Source organism: Pogona vitticeps, chromosome 6 (assembly GCF_051106095.1).
Source record: "Pogona vitticeps strain Pit_001003342236 chromosome 6, PviZW2.1, whole genome shotgun sequence".
Classification (NCBI taxonomy): domain Eukaryota; kingdom Metazoa; phylum Chordata; class Lepidosauria; order Squamata; family Agamidae; genus Pogona; species Pogona vitticeps.
This window is the reverse complement of record NC_135788.1, coordinates 99,825,751-99,839,333: the sequence shown is the minus strand read 5'-3', so window position 1 is coordinate 99,839,333 and position 13,583 is coordinate 99,825,751. Positions and strand designations below refer to the sequence as shown.

Below are 13,583 nucleotides of genomic sequence, written 5' to 3'. Positions count from 1 at the left end.
TGAACAGATATTGCAAAGATGCCATAAATCTCCAGTGCTTTCTTGATCAGAGGAAAGATGAGCAACTGTGGCCGTATGGCCTGCAAGCCCCACAACCCCACACCATGCACCATGTTTCCCAGGGCTGACTGGGAGCTCTATCTCTTAAGGGCCACAACACACCCACCCTGGAGTTTTGTTTTGTTTTTTGTTTTTGTTTTTGGCTACCCTTGGGCATTGTCTCAACTTGGCAAAGGGATGAGGGGAGCAGGCAATAATATACCAACATGGCCATCTTCTTGAGAGAAGATAGAAGGCAGGAATGATGACAGTGCAAGAGGGACACGTCAACCTCTGAGGTATCGTTGACCTGAGCAGCTTTTATTTGAAGATGGTTGGGTTTCAAATAAGAGTGCAGTATGCACCACTGCAGGCATCAGCTTCTTTAAGTCCTTGGTTCCCTGCCAACTTCCCTCCCTCCCTTCTGACATGCCACAGTTCTGGAGTCTGCAGGATCCTTACGACCACTTCCTCAAAGGCTTCTTGGACTCCATCCCTCATTTTAGCGCTGGCCTCTATGCAAAAGACGCAAACAAACACACAAAACATCAAGAAACATCCTTCATTTTGAACAAAAGACAGTGTTCTCCAAGCTTGTGATGGGCAATTTGCATCTGGCTTTCTGACTATAGCTCCCATCATCTGTCCATAGATATGCAGTGTAAGGATGACGGGGGTAGCACTACAGTGGTACCTGGACAACCACAAGTTACCCATTCTTGCTTTACGCCCCTCTTGCGTTAGGTCCACTTTGAACAATCATTTTGGTTCACTACAGCGTGCTTGTGGGGACTCCCTGAAACATTAATATAAGGCGAAAGCCCAATCATATCACCTCACAACATTCATCCTCAATTCTCTAAGCAGTTCCCATTTTAGGATGTTGCAGTTCTTTTTTCATATCTTAGGGCCACTAGGGCTGGAGGTGATGGTAGCTGTGTTCCATAAGCTGTTCTTCTCCACTCTTTACCAAACCCACAGCACCCCTTTCACAATATTCCCCACATACCCACAAACAGCATGGAGTGTTTCTGAGCAAACAGCAAGCCTTCCCGTCTTTCTACCTCACGGTCAGGCTGTAGAGAGGGAGAGAAGGCTGTTAGATATGGGTGTGATTGGAGGAGGACCATTTAAAAAACAACAAATAAATGTGTGTGAGGGGAGTAAATCTCCCTCCCTGCTGCAGCCCCCAAGCACCCTAAAACCTTTGGGGAGAAGCTCCAAGGGCTGAAGGAGGGAATAAAAATCCTGAGATACTCCCAGCAACGTCATGATCCAAGCTAGGGGTGAGAATCAGGTTGGCCATGGACTTTATGCAGCCTGTCAAAGCACCAGGACAACCTCCACAAACAATATCCCACTACTTGTTTTTCTTTGAATCCAAAATAGAGAATCCCCTCAGAAGTCCTCATTTTAAGATTATTCTGCCCATTCCCTTAAAAAAATCTGAAACAGTCCTCTTTTAAAACTTGAAGTGACTCTTGTCACTTCCAGTTTCGAAAAGGGACAGTTGCAGACCATGGAGGTCAAGGGGAGATGGAAAATAAATTGGACGTGGGCACTCCACATTTACATCATCATCATCATCAACAACTCAGAACTGCAAAGCAGGAAAAGATCCTAAAGTCCAGCCCCTGTCAAGGAGGCAGAGTGGGGAACTGAACTCCCAGATACCTAAACCACATAACTATCCAGCAGTTCCTACCCCTGGCTTAGGTCAATGTTGGAGAAATCAATGAAAAAAATCAATAAGGAAAAATAACCAGCTCATTAAAATTTTCAAGGAAGCCCAAATACAGTATTAGGATGTTGTCATTATTGCTGTCATTATATTATAATATGTATTAATATATCAGGTTTACAGTATATGTAAAATTATTATGAGGGCTTCAAACATATGATCTTTGGAAAGGTCCAAGATGTTCCTGAGCCTCATTCTGAGGGCACAGAACAATGCCTAACCTCAGAGGGGGAGGATATATGGTTCCCCCTACTGTGTAATTATATCATATTGAGGTTTCTATTACCCCTTTACAAATTATTCCCTGCCATCTTGCAGAGCAGAAGTTGCAGGGATGTTTTGTGCTTTGTTTGCTGTTATTTTAAGCATCCTCCTCAAACAGTAAAAGGAGTTATTATTTCAAAGAACATTTGTTGGACATGCTGAAATTCTCCAGACGAAGAGGTGGCCCAGGGCCATTTATCTTAGAATAATCCAGTACGGGTGAAGGTTCAGATAGTGTTGGGATTGAGAAATGAGTTTCAGGGTGTCTGCATTTCAGAGTTGGTCTGTTCCTCTAAAGGGCCCTGATATTTCAGAGGATTAAGTTGCTTCTTAAGGGCACCAGCTTACTCTGCCAACAGGAAACAACTCTGAGGCAAAACACAACTTCTTTGGAGTTGTGCTCCAAGAATTAATCTTGGTTTGGACTTTGTTCTGTAGAGGATGAGTTTATAGCAAAACAACAACAAGCCAAACCCCCAAACCATTTGCCAGAGAGATGCTGAGAAAGAAAAAAGAACGAACAAGAAAGGCAGCAGAGAGCCGAAACAGCGGTGATGCATCTTTTTCTATCTCCCTCTTGATTCTGTCTTGATTGCTTTTTGTATTGGGATGTGGAGCCTGGAGCAGCAACAGAAAACAAGAGCCTCTCAAAAGGGACCCGGCTGGCATTGGAGGCAGACTAAACAGATTGGCTGCTAAGTAAGAAAGGGAGAAAGACAGGGAGCCCAGCTGTTGCCAAAGAACCTGAGGTACGGAGGCAGCTGGTGCCTCTGGTGAGGCGTAGGAGGCCGGCAACAACAGGAGCAAACAACCGGCAGGCCCCTGCACGCTCGGAGAAGGCTCCCAAGTGACCCAGAGAGAAGGAGGGGAGGTAATTACCGGCAGCCTTTTGAGCTCTTTTGCTTTAGCTATTAATGCAGTCCGCACTTCAGCTCTACCAGAGGCTGCCTGCAGTCTCCATTGATTATTAGCAGATCTAAGATGTGACTGGCATCTTTTATCAGAATGTACACCTACAATGACTTGAAGAGCCTTTTACACCACAGCACACCAACCATAGGGAAGTCCTTCTCCCCACTTTTGTTAGTTCTTTAATCCATTTTCTCTTAACACTTTTTTATACACATACCATAGCTCTCTCTTATTCGTTCACTCTCTGTGGATCTGTCCCTGTTTAACCCCCTGTATTTTTTCCCTTCTCCATGCCACTCCACATCTCTCTATGCCCAACTGCAACTTCCGCTGTTAGTTACTGTTTTCATTTCCCCAGCCACTGGATTTCTTATAGTCCTATACGTCTGTATTTGCTTTATGAACCTCTCTCTGCACCTCCCTTAGCCTCCTGTTTGTTATTTCTCTACCAAAGAGATTTCTGCATGTCTACCTCAAAGTTACTCTGTCTCCTCATGAGGAGCTGGAAAAAGACCATCAAGCTGTAGTCCCAGAAGAGGAGTTAAGCATCTCTTCTTTTGTATCCCAGCTCTCATTAACTCACACCAATCCCTCTTTTTTATATGCAAAAAACATACAGCATGACAATTGTACTTCACTGCACCAGGGGAGTGGGGGAAGGGTAATTTTCTTTCCTTGAGACCATCATCCACTTAGTATTCACTCAGTGCAGATCTCAATTAAGACAAACTTTAAGGGATCAGGTGTGGCTTTTGGGAGCTGTCAGGGACTTCTGCGATACCCTGACTATGGAAGGACAGATATATGGAAGGAAGGACAATGGGGTGAAATTTGGTCTGGAACAGCCACGTGGCCATCAGATGCAGACCACGATCAACATGATGATCTAAGACATTGACTTCAACATTTGGCCCTCTAGAAAGCTTTGACTTCAGAAGGCCTGGATGACAACATAAATGGTTTGGGGTGCTGGGGGTCCAAAGCACCGAGAGAGGCAATCGTTGACCTAAGCAATACAGGATGAGAATTGTCCTCACTTTTTGGCTCTCTGCCAAACAAGCTAAGGGTCCAACAACTAACCTCATCAATTTTGTTGCCCACCAACATCTTCACAACATTCTTCTTTGTATACATCTCCAGCTCCTCCAGCCAGCTATCCAGTGCCAGAAAAGTCTCTCTCCTGGTGACATCATAAACTGGACAGGAGCCACAAAGTAAGCAAACACAATTGTTCTGCACCAAGATGCCTGTGCACAGAACAGCGCTACAGTATGACTGGGAGGGAGAAATAGTCACCCCATGTTTTCCCCTAGGAAATCTGAAGTAACTAGACTAGAGAGCCCCATTGTTTACCCTGTGTTAGGCAATGAGAGTGGGAAATGTTGATTTTAAAAATCTTAGAACTGCAGCAATGAAAGGGACTCTATGGATCACTGAGTCCAGCCTCTGGCAGGGAGGCACAGTGGGGGAATCAAACTCCCAGCCTTTGGTTCTGCAGCCATATACCTAAACTAAGCTATCTCAACAGTTGCTAGTGCAGCCCTCCTCAACCTGGGTTCTTCCAGATGTTGTTAGATTATGAAACCCATTGTCCTAAACCATTGGCCTTGCTAGCTGATGGGACTTACAGCTCACAACATCTGGAAGGACCAGCTTTGTGGAGAGCTGTTCTAGATTGGTATGGGAGCAGCTCCCTATGCTGGTTTTTATGCACACTAGTATGAATGAATGATGCAATCAGGCTGGCTTTTAAGTGTCATAGGCCCCAAACAAATCTATATTGCTGAGTCCTCCCCAAGAGTTATGGAGGAAGGCATGCCTTCCACATTTCAAGAACATCAGGCTGGATGTTACATATAAAGAGTGAACCTGGCTTGACCTTAAAACCATAGTTTGCATTGTTCTGCATGTCTGAAGATGGAGAGTAAGAAAAGGTGAAAAAACAGGTGTACAAAAACATGATAAATGTTTTCAACTGTGCCAAAGTGGGGAAACTGTGGCCCTCCAGATGTTGGCCAGTGAAGAATAACGAGTCACAAATTCCCCACCTCTGGATTAGGCTAGTTATGTTATGTAGATTTGAGGTTACATTGAGTGATATGCACAGGGGCGGATTACCCATTTCTGAGAATATAAAATAATTTTTACATTTTGCAGATGGATACAGATGCTCATTTAATTTTTATTTACTCATTATTTTTACTCAAAATATATGTCACCTTTTTTCTACTGTCAGAATTGTGTTATTTTAAATACATTCAAAATGCAATACCACGTAGGTTCAGACACTGCCATCACAAGCAGCAAGAGTTATTTGGGAACAAGATGGCTGTAACATATTCAAGTGGGAGATGGCAGCAGGTAAGCAAAAGGCGAAAAACATCAGTTCTGTGCTTTATAAGTAAACTAACATACAAGGCTGCTCAAAATAGAGTTCTGAATGAACACATAATAAAAAAAAATTAAGTAAGAAGGGCCTGGGGGAAAAACATAACTTTCCAAAACCTGAGGTGAATTTTTTGGGAGGTGATAGCATGACAAGCAATGCTTACTTATTACTTTTAAATATTCCTAGCTGGTCATTTCAGGGGATATTTGGATCCCTGGGGGCATTTGTTTCGGTTTTGAAAAATGATTTTAAAATATACGAAAAGTTAGCTTTTTCAGTTATGTTTCTGAGCATTGCCTAGAAGACCATGATATTTAGAGTAAAAAACTGGCTTAGCCTTGGGGGGAAAACCCCATAACTTCTCAAAACATGAGATAATACTTTGGGAGGTGGTAGCATGACAAGTAATGCTTACTTATTCTAACTATTACTAGCTGGTCCTTTCAGGGAATATTTGGTTCCCTGGGGGCAGTAGTTCTTTCCTGGAAAAATGTACTACCACATACCAGCAACGTATAACTATAATTGCCACACAGAATGTGGTTGTGTGAATGTCACAGGCACACGGACAGCCTGTAATTAGGGCTGTTGAACCATCCAACTTTTAACCTTGCAAGCCCGAATCACTTTGGGAAATTTACAAAACTCAATCCTCTAACACAGCCCCCTAACACAAGCCCCTGGAGGAATACTGTGGTAATGTCAAAATGCAGCAGGGAGATCAATATGATTAGGAAAAGGGCCTCCCATTCTACAAAGGTCTATTAATTTTATGCTTTAGACAATGTCAATTGGAAATGTATCAGAAGCCAAGGTAAGGGGGCTTGCTGCAGCTTTTATATCAGAAATACTCTGAAGAAATACAATACTCTTTGCCAAGGGAACAACTATGGCTGCCAACCAACAACTTCATGGCGTGGGGGCACACAACATGATTAATTGTTGGTCTTTGTCTGCCAGTGCCAGCTACCTTTGAAGGAAAAGAAATACCTCCATTTGCCTCTGCCTTAATGTGTTTGACTTCAGAGTTGTGCTAATTCCCACCCTACTCTGTCTGCCACCTACCTAAAATTACACCGTGAGCACCTCTGTAATAGCTAGGAGTCAGCGTTCGAAATCGCTCCTGCCCTGCGGTGTCCTGTGAGAAGGAAACAAAAGTGTTTAGAACCGAAAGGTCATTCAAAACCCTGGAACACAAATATTATAAAACTAAATTAATGTTCACAAATATGAACATTCACTTCCAAATATGTGTTCTGGCTTGGAGAGCATTTCCAGGGGATGGCCTGAGGAGCCTGCAGCAAAAACCATTGCCACAGTCCAAAAGATAAGCATTGATGTGTCCTAGAAATATTTTTAAAGGAAAAAGCTCTAGTTTTACTGCAAGGTTTTGCAGGCACACCAACATAAGTAACATTAAATGTGAAAAGGGCATCAAGACAATTTCACTTCTGAAGTATTATGCAGTAGTCATTATGTGGTTTTCTGTATTATTTTTAATGTATTCCTTCCCTCAATGCTACTACCAAGTATGTATGAAGCTGTATACTCTCACTCATCAGTAGACTTTGGGAATCCTGGGGTTTCTGAATTCTCCAAAAACTTTATGATAAAAACGTATGAGGGAACCAAAGTATCTGGAATAAATGAAAAACTTCTGAGCATGCTCAGTTGCCACAGAACACTGAGGACAGAACTCAATGTAATAAGTAACTCCTCATCAGAAATGTTAAGGGACGTGGTGGCGCTGTGGGCTAAACCGCAGAAGCCTGCGCTGCAGGGTCAGAAGACCAAGCAGTCGTAAGATCGAATCCACGCGACGGAGTGAGCGCCCGTTGCTTGTCCCAGCTCCCGCCAACCTAGCGGTTCGAAAGCATCCAAATATGAGTAGATAAATAGGTACCATCTCGGTGGGAAGGTAAACAGCGTTCCGTGTCTAAAATCACACTGGCCATGTGACCACGGAAAGATTGTCTTCGGACAAACGCTGGCTCTATGGCTTGAAGAGCGGGATGAGCGCCGCCCCCTAGAGTTGGACACGACTGGACAAAAAAATTGTCAAGGGGAACCTTTACCTTTACATCAGAAATGTTATTTGCAAATTACCTTGTTTTGTCTCATAATGGATCTTTGGGAACTAAACCAGGCTTTATTTGCAAATCTGATCCCTCAGGTGACTGCCTAAATCATGTATCTGAGGACATATTATCTGTACAATATCATTTGGCTCTGAAAACTCTGGGAGATGAAAGAACAAAACAGAAGGAAAGAGGAAAGGGGGAAATGAAATGGGAGTCTGCTGGAAAAGGACATGGCTAGTCGGAGCACCAAACAGCAGTACTTCATGATGTAATAAATTTGTTAAAAGGTTCACTTGTAAGTTAACAAAAAGGATTTCATAACAAAATCTTGGTTCTATATACTGTACTTATGGTGTGGGTATAGAACTTTTATATTCCACTTTGTGGGAAACTGAGAAAGCCTGCCTTAGAGTGTGTTCCTAGTCACTGAAGTGTACAGAGCCAAACAGACAGAGATGCAACCTACAGAGGGGGTGAAAATAGGTCAAAATGTTATTAGCTACAGTGTCACCATCCACTGTCACTAGGGAATTACACAGATCCAGCAGCCCCCAAACGAGGTCTCACAAACCTCTTCAGAACGCCTGGCTTACCCCCAGTCCCCAACCCCCAATGGCAAAACTGTCTTAAAGTTGCGACAACAATAAGCAAAATGAAACTGCGTGAATGGCCACAGCGGGTAAAGATCCACCAGCTAAAACCTACAGGTAAAATTTCTTGTCATTTTATCGTTTGATTGATTGGCAGCAGTGTAGTGCAATGCACGGAAAAATACATGAAATTTGGCATGGGGATGATCAGATGCAGAACGATGCTACTTGACATGGGGCAGTGAATATATAAATGAAGGGGGCACTAGAGAGAAAACTTGGCCTCCCACCTCCACTTCAGAAGGGCTTCCCCGCCTCTAGCAAACCAATCAGAAATCTCAGTAGCTAGGCAAGTCTGTGTCCCGACCCAGAGGATTCAAATGACTCTGCAGGAAGCCGATAATACATTTTATAAAAGCAGTGTTCCAATTTTCCGGTCACCAAAAGTTCCTCAGTTAACTTATGAAGCTGAAAGATATTACGACCTATTAACATTTTGTGGAGAGTGTTCACTTATGGAAATTTATTATTTATGACATTTTAGCTTAATTATTTATTTACTTAATTCACTCTTTAATAGTCCATCTTTCTCCCAGCTCTGGATTCTAGGCAGTTTGCAACATAATTAAAACACGCACACAACCCTCGGATATAACAAAGCACAACGCATTATTATAATATTAAAACACTATTGAACAAATGATACTATTGAAAAAACAAGATGAAGAGCAATTTAAAAGCACATCTGATTAAAAAAAAGGATAGACATCTTTTCCCCATGTTAAAAGCCCTTCCCTCAGCAGCTAGTATTAACAGAAACCTAGTGGGACAGAAGATCGGCAAAAGGACAGTGGGAAGTGGGCCAGCCAAGCCTTCCTGGGAAGGGATATTCAGTGCTGACAAGGAGATGTGAGCCTTACCCATATCGCTAGCTGCAGAGGAAGGTCACGAACCACCATCTTCTTCACTTTAAAATCAACACCTGGCAAGTGAAGAGAGAGGGAAACATATGGCAGTCAGAATGAGACACACCAGTCTCCCAGCAAGAGGTCCAAGAGCCTGTACTGGTGGCCACATCAGCGGCAAACAAATTCAACAGGTAAACCTTCCCCCGTATCTTTGTGCTGGAAAATGCTGCTCCAAATGGAATGCTTGCTTATCAAGCAACTGGTCAAAGGAACACAAGGCCCATGGCAATTAGTGAGCTTAACTCGACTCTGACTGTTCAAAATAATTCTACTCTGCCTTTTCACAGCACAGCATACAAGGCCAATGTGCTATTGTGATTATATGTCTCGCATTTGGGAGATCTGAGTTCGCAAGGAGCCATGAAGTTGACTGGGTGACCTTGGGCCAGTCATGACCTCTGACTATGACCTACCTTGCAGGGGAGTTGTGTCCAAATAAAGCAGAGAAAAGGAAAGCTACAAACACAGACTTTAGCTGGCAGGAAGAAAGATGGGATGCAAAAGACAAACAGTGTACAGTATATATAGAATTCAGTGGATCTATGTTTGTGCATTAACTGGAAAGTAAGCTCTACTGACTTGGGTGGAATTTTCTTTTGTGAAGACATATAAAAAATCACACCTGTAATACAGTTAAATCCAAAGAAATTGAACAGTTAAGAAATATAAAGAGAAATAGATGGAACTCTTAAGCTCATATTTATTTGAGCTACTTTCAAACAGAACAACTGTAACTTGCTATAGAAGTGATGAATTGGATGTCGCATAAGCACGCATATTTATTTTTCTATTTTTAAAAAATCTACAGCCTGCCGTGCAGTTCAGAAGGTTTCATGTCATGTTAAAAAGTTAAATCGTGAACAAGCAAGGTTCAGGACAGTTTTTATATCCATAGGCCATTAATAACAGAGATAAAAAGAACAGATAAAACATGAAGCAGGAATACCAAATTGAATAATGAAGAATTGCCTTCCTTCTCAAGGTCTTAGGCAAAGTTTGGAAACCTTCCTTCTCTGCATTATAACTCCCAGAATCCACCAGCCAGCTATGCCAGTAGCCATGCTGGCTGAAGGATTCTGGGATGTATAATCCAAAAAAGGCACATTTCAATGGTCTGCTTTTGGGTGCAACCTTACAGTGTTCCGAAAGTCATCCCATACTCTTGTGTGGATGTTCTCTCTGTGGGTAGCAAGGAAGGCCTGTACCTTGAAGAAGGAGAGCCATGATTTTAAATCGTCCCCTTCTCCTCTTGCCTTCACGCTTTCCCAACATCAGGGGCTTTTCCAGGGAGTCTTCTCATGAGATGGCCAAAGTATTGGAGCTAGCTTCAGGATCTCTAGTTAACGGACAACAACTTCTTAGCTTAAGCTTGCCTGTACTCTGATTTATGCTTTGCCTGAACCCTGAAATGAAATCTTTGGAAGTGTGGCTATTTTGTAACCTTTTGCCTTATGCTTTTACCTTTTAATAAAGCTTTTTCTTTTAGAATAGATTCTTGGTGTGCTGAATCTGTTCTTGCAGAGCTATGTGGTTAATCTGGTCCAGAAAAGCCAAGCTATTTGACTACATTACTTTGGTGTTAATTTATTTCTTGAGGGCATGCACAGAGTGCTGGAATTTTACACTCAAGTAATTAATCTGTGGTTAAGTAAATAAATCACGTTATTTCATAAAGGGGACTGGTGGGAGTGAGGAAATTTTGGAAACAAATAAAAGGCAATACAATGGTGGGAAAAGAGGAGCGGGCTGGTGGTCAGTAAAGGCTCAGACCCTAGGGGTGTAAGTATCGCCAGAAACCCATCCATGACCAAGATCATCCACACTCTTGTACTTCCAATCACCGTGTATGAAAGCTGGACAATTAAAAAGGTGACAGGAAAAAAAAAGTTTTGTTTGAAATATGATGTTGGAGGAGAGCTTTGTAGATACCCTGGACTGTCAGAAAGACAAACAAGTGGGTCCTACGTCAAATCAAGCCTGAACAATCTCAGTTTCAAAAGGCTGAAACTGAGGCTGCCCAATTGGGCACATCACGAGGAAGCAGGATTCTTTGGAAAATAAAACAATGCTGGGAAAAGTGGAAGGCAGCAGGAAAAGAGAAAGCCCAAATATGAGATGGACTGATCCCCATGGGCCTGAGTTTATGAGAGAGAAGCAAGGCAGTTGAAGATAGGATTTTAGAGATCACTCATTCATAGGGTCACCATAAGTCAGAGGTGACTTGATGGCATGAAACAACGAGAATTTGCTCCAAATTGACACAGTGAAAAGCAAACAAGCACACTCCTACTTTGTCTTCTGGTTGGCATGATCCATGCAGGGTTGGGTGTAGTGTGCCTCCACTATAAACATTACTCTTCTGATCTCTGGTACCTCCAACTCATCAGTCTGGTGCTGATCAAGTAACTCTAGGTAAACTTGGGTCCAGATGACAACCTCTTTGTTAATGTTTCTAAGCAATACTCTTTTAAAGTCTTCTTCTAAAAGTGGGGCAATGCCTAGAAAGCAGCATGGAGAGCTGCAGCTTGCACCGTTCCTCTCTGCTTTAAATCTAACCTATAACCCTCATTTTAAAAAATACAGTGGTTATATTAGTCACATGAAGAGACTGGTTCATACCTGCAGGCAAAGCAGTCTTTGATCCTGCCTGTCTGAACAAGCAATTCAAGTTGTTGTTTGGCAAAAAAAACATTTAGGGGTACCAGAGTTTTGACTATTTTCAATCCATTTAAATGGCTTACGGGCACATTATGCTGAAGCTAAATAGATCAGAACAGGGCCTGGGTGGAAAATAACATGGACAAAACCATGTAAACTTGAGTTTTGAAGGAAACTGGATTAAAGGAAATGGTTAGCTGGATTAAATATAAAACCAGGCATCATCATCACCATTGTTAAACTCGGGGTATATAAAACGAGGCATATGCACAACAGTGATCCACTCCACAAGTCATGACCTTGGCAGTAAAACCACTTTCCTACCCACCCAGGCAAGTCATTCTTCACCGGACCATGGGCACTCTCTTTATTTAAACGTTTCCAAGACGGAAAAGAGGAGTCTGAAGTGCTCAGTTCACCCCACCCATGATTCCTGATGTAAACAATGCAAAAGGGACTCTGTGAGGAAGCCCAGATGCCAATGCAGGTGACAGCAAGGGAGTTCAAAAGACAGAGGCAACCAGCAGTGCTCACCAATGGTTGGATTGAGGTATGGTTGAAACTGGTTATCAGTGAATCTCAGCAAGAGGCTGCAAGAGGGGACAAAGAGAAAAAGGGTGAGCAACATGGAAACACTTCTGATGTCTTTCCCTTAAAGTGACATGCCAGCCCCTTCTTCCTCCATAACCCTCTGCCCCTGCTTTTCCATGTACCTGGATTTTCCCACTGAGCTGTCTCCAATCAACAGTAGCTTCAAGGTGGGGAACGGCACTATGCTTCCTTGTGCCATGGCGAGCCCTGGATCTAGCAAAAACAAAATAAGGGCACCACCCCAACATCTGAGCCAGAGACACTGGAAAGAGACGAACAAGGAGGAGTCAGAAGATGGATCATTCTCTCCACAGTAGGAAGGAGCAAATTCTTACTGGGAGAGGCACAAGGCTGCAGCCTAGGAAAATAAGCCTGAAGAAAAGATGAAGAGGGAAAAATAAGACTGTCCCCTCAATATATTGCTCAGAGTAAAAGCGTATAATTTTATACAACCATATAAAATCAGAAGAAGTTTCAGGGTTAAACTAGTGCTCATTTTTGTCTGCAAAAGAGGGAGAAGTTTGGCAATACTCATTTTCTTATGACTGAAGATAGGAAAGTATAGGTCATTATAGGTTTTACGGGCTGTTTGGCCCTGTTCTGGAGGTTTTTCTTCCTAACATTTCGCCAGCCTCTGTGGCCGGCATCTTCAGAAGACAGGAGTTAGAACTCTGTGTTCTGGAATTATAGTTTATCTTGGATCTATCTGTGATAAGGGTTTGGACTGGAACAAGTAAATGGTCTGTAAGAATAACAGAGACAGGCGCCTGGGCAGGTGTCATTAACTATAGTCGCTACACCACTTACTCTGGAGTAAAAAGGTGCGCATGGAGCCAGTAGGGGAAAACGCAAGTGCCTGTTTTCTCAGAAGTTGCACTGAGAACAATATGCAGGATTTACTTCGAAAATAAAACAAAATGCTTAGGATTGAAAGCTTTTCTCCAATCAAATAAGCTGACAATTCCTCCCACCACTCCCCTCTGGTAGGAGAATAGTTGTCCGTTTTTAAAGTTTTTTTTTTTCATCTGAAGGACCCTGAACTAAAAAATAAAACCCGATTCTAATTAAGAAGTAAACCCCAGTGACTGGCTTCCACAACAAGGGGAAGAGGATCTACGTTTTGTTTTGATGGCTCGTCCAGAAATGAGAGCCCAAGATCTACTTTAAAACGGCTCTGTCACGATTCCCAGACACATCTCCCCCAAAGAGCTGGGGGGTGGCGGTGGTTCAAAACCGGCCTGAAATGAGAGGCGAGGGCATTTCTCTCCCTTACCCGACCGTGAGATCTAGAGGAGGCGGAAGGTGACGGCTCAGGTTCAACCGAAGCCAAGCCTCTCTCTCTCCCACCCA

At 42.9% G+C, this 13,583-nt stretch overlaps 1 protein-coding gene across 1 annotated transcript; it reads right to left on the bottom strand.

Annotated features, from left to right (window-relative positions):
• Nucleotides 1-339: 339 nt before the first annotated feature.
• On the bottom strand, nt 340-13,571 carry LOC110079191 (ras-related protein Rab-18-B). The gene is made up of 8 exons (XM_020794067.3): nt 13,507-13,571; nt 12,356-12,495; nt 12,177-12,232; nt 8,937-8,998; nt 6,411-6,483; nt 4,037-4,152; nt 1,049-1,115; nt 340-554 (listed from the first exon to the last, which is right to left on the bottom strand). Exons 2-8 carry the CDS (start codon nt 12,430-12,432, stop codon nt 382-384), a joined length of 624 nt encoding a protein of 207 aa, XP_020649726.1. The 5' UTR covers nt 12,433-12,495; nt 13,507-13,571; the 3' UTR covers nt 340-381.
• Between the last annotated feature and the right edge of the window lie 12 nt (nt 13,572-13,583).

Excerpts from the sequence above, each read along its gene's own strand:
- LOC110079191 (XM_020794067.3), bottom strand. The coding sequence starts at position 12,432 with ATGGCACAAGGAAGCATAGTGCCGTTCCCCACCTTGAAGCTACTGTTG. Across the intron at positions 6,484-8,936 it reads CTCTGCAGCTAGCGATATGG|GACACCGCAGGGCAGGAGCG; the intron begins GTAAGGCTCACA and ends TCCTTCTCACAG. Across the intron at positions 555-1,048 it reads ACACTCCATGCTGTTTGTGG|AGGCCAGCGCTAAAATGAGG; the intron begins GTATGTGGGGAA and ends TCTTTTGCATAG.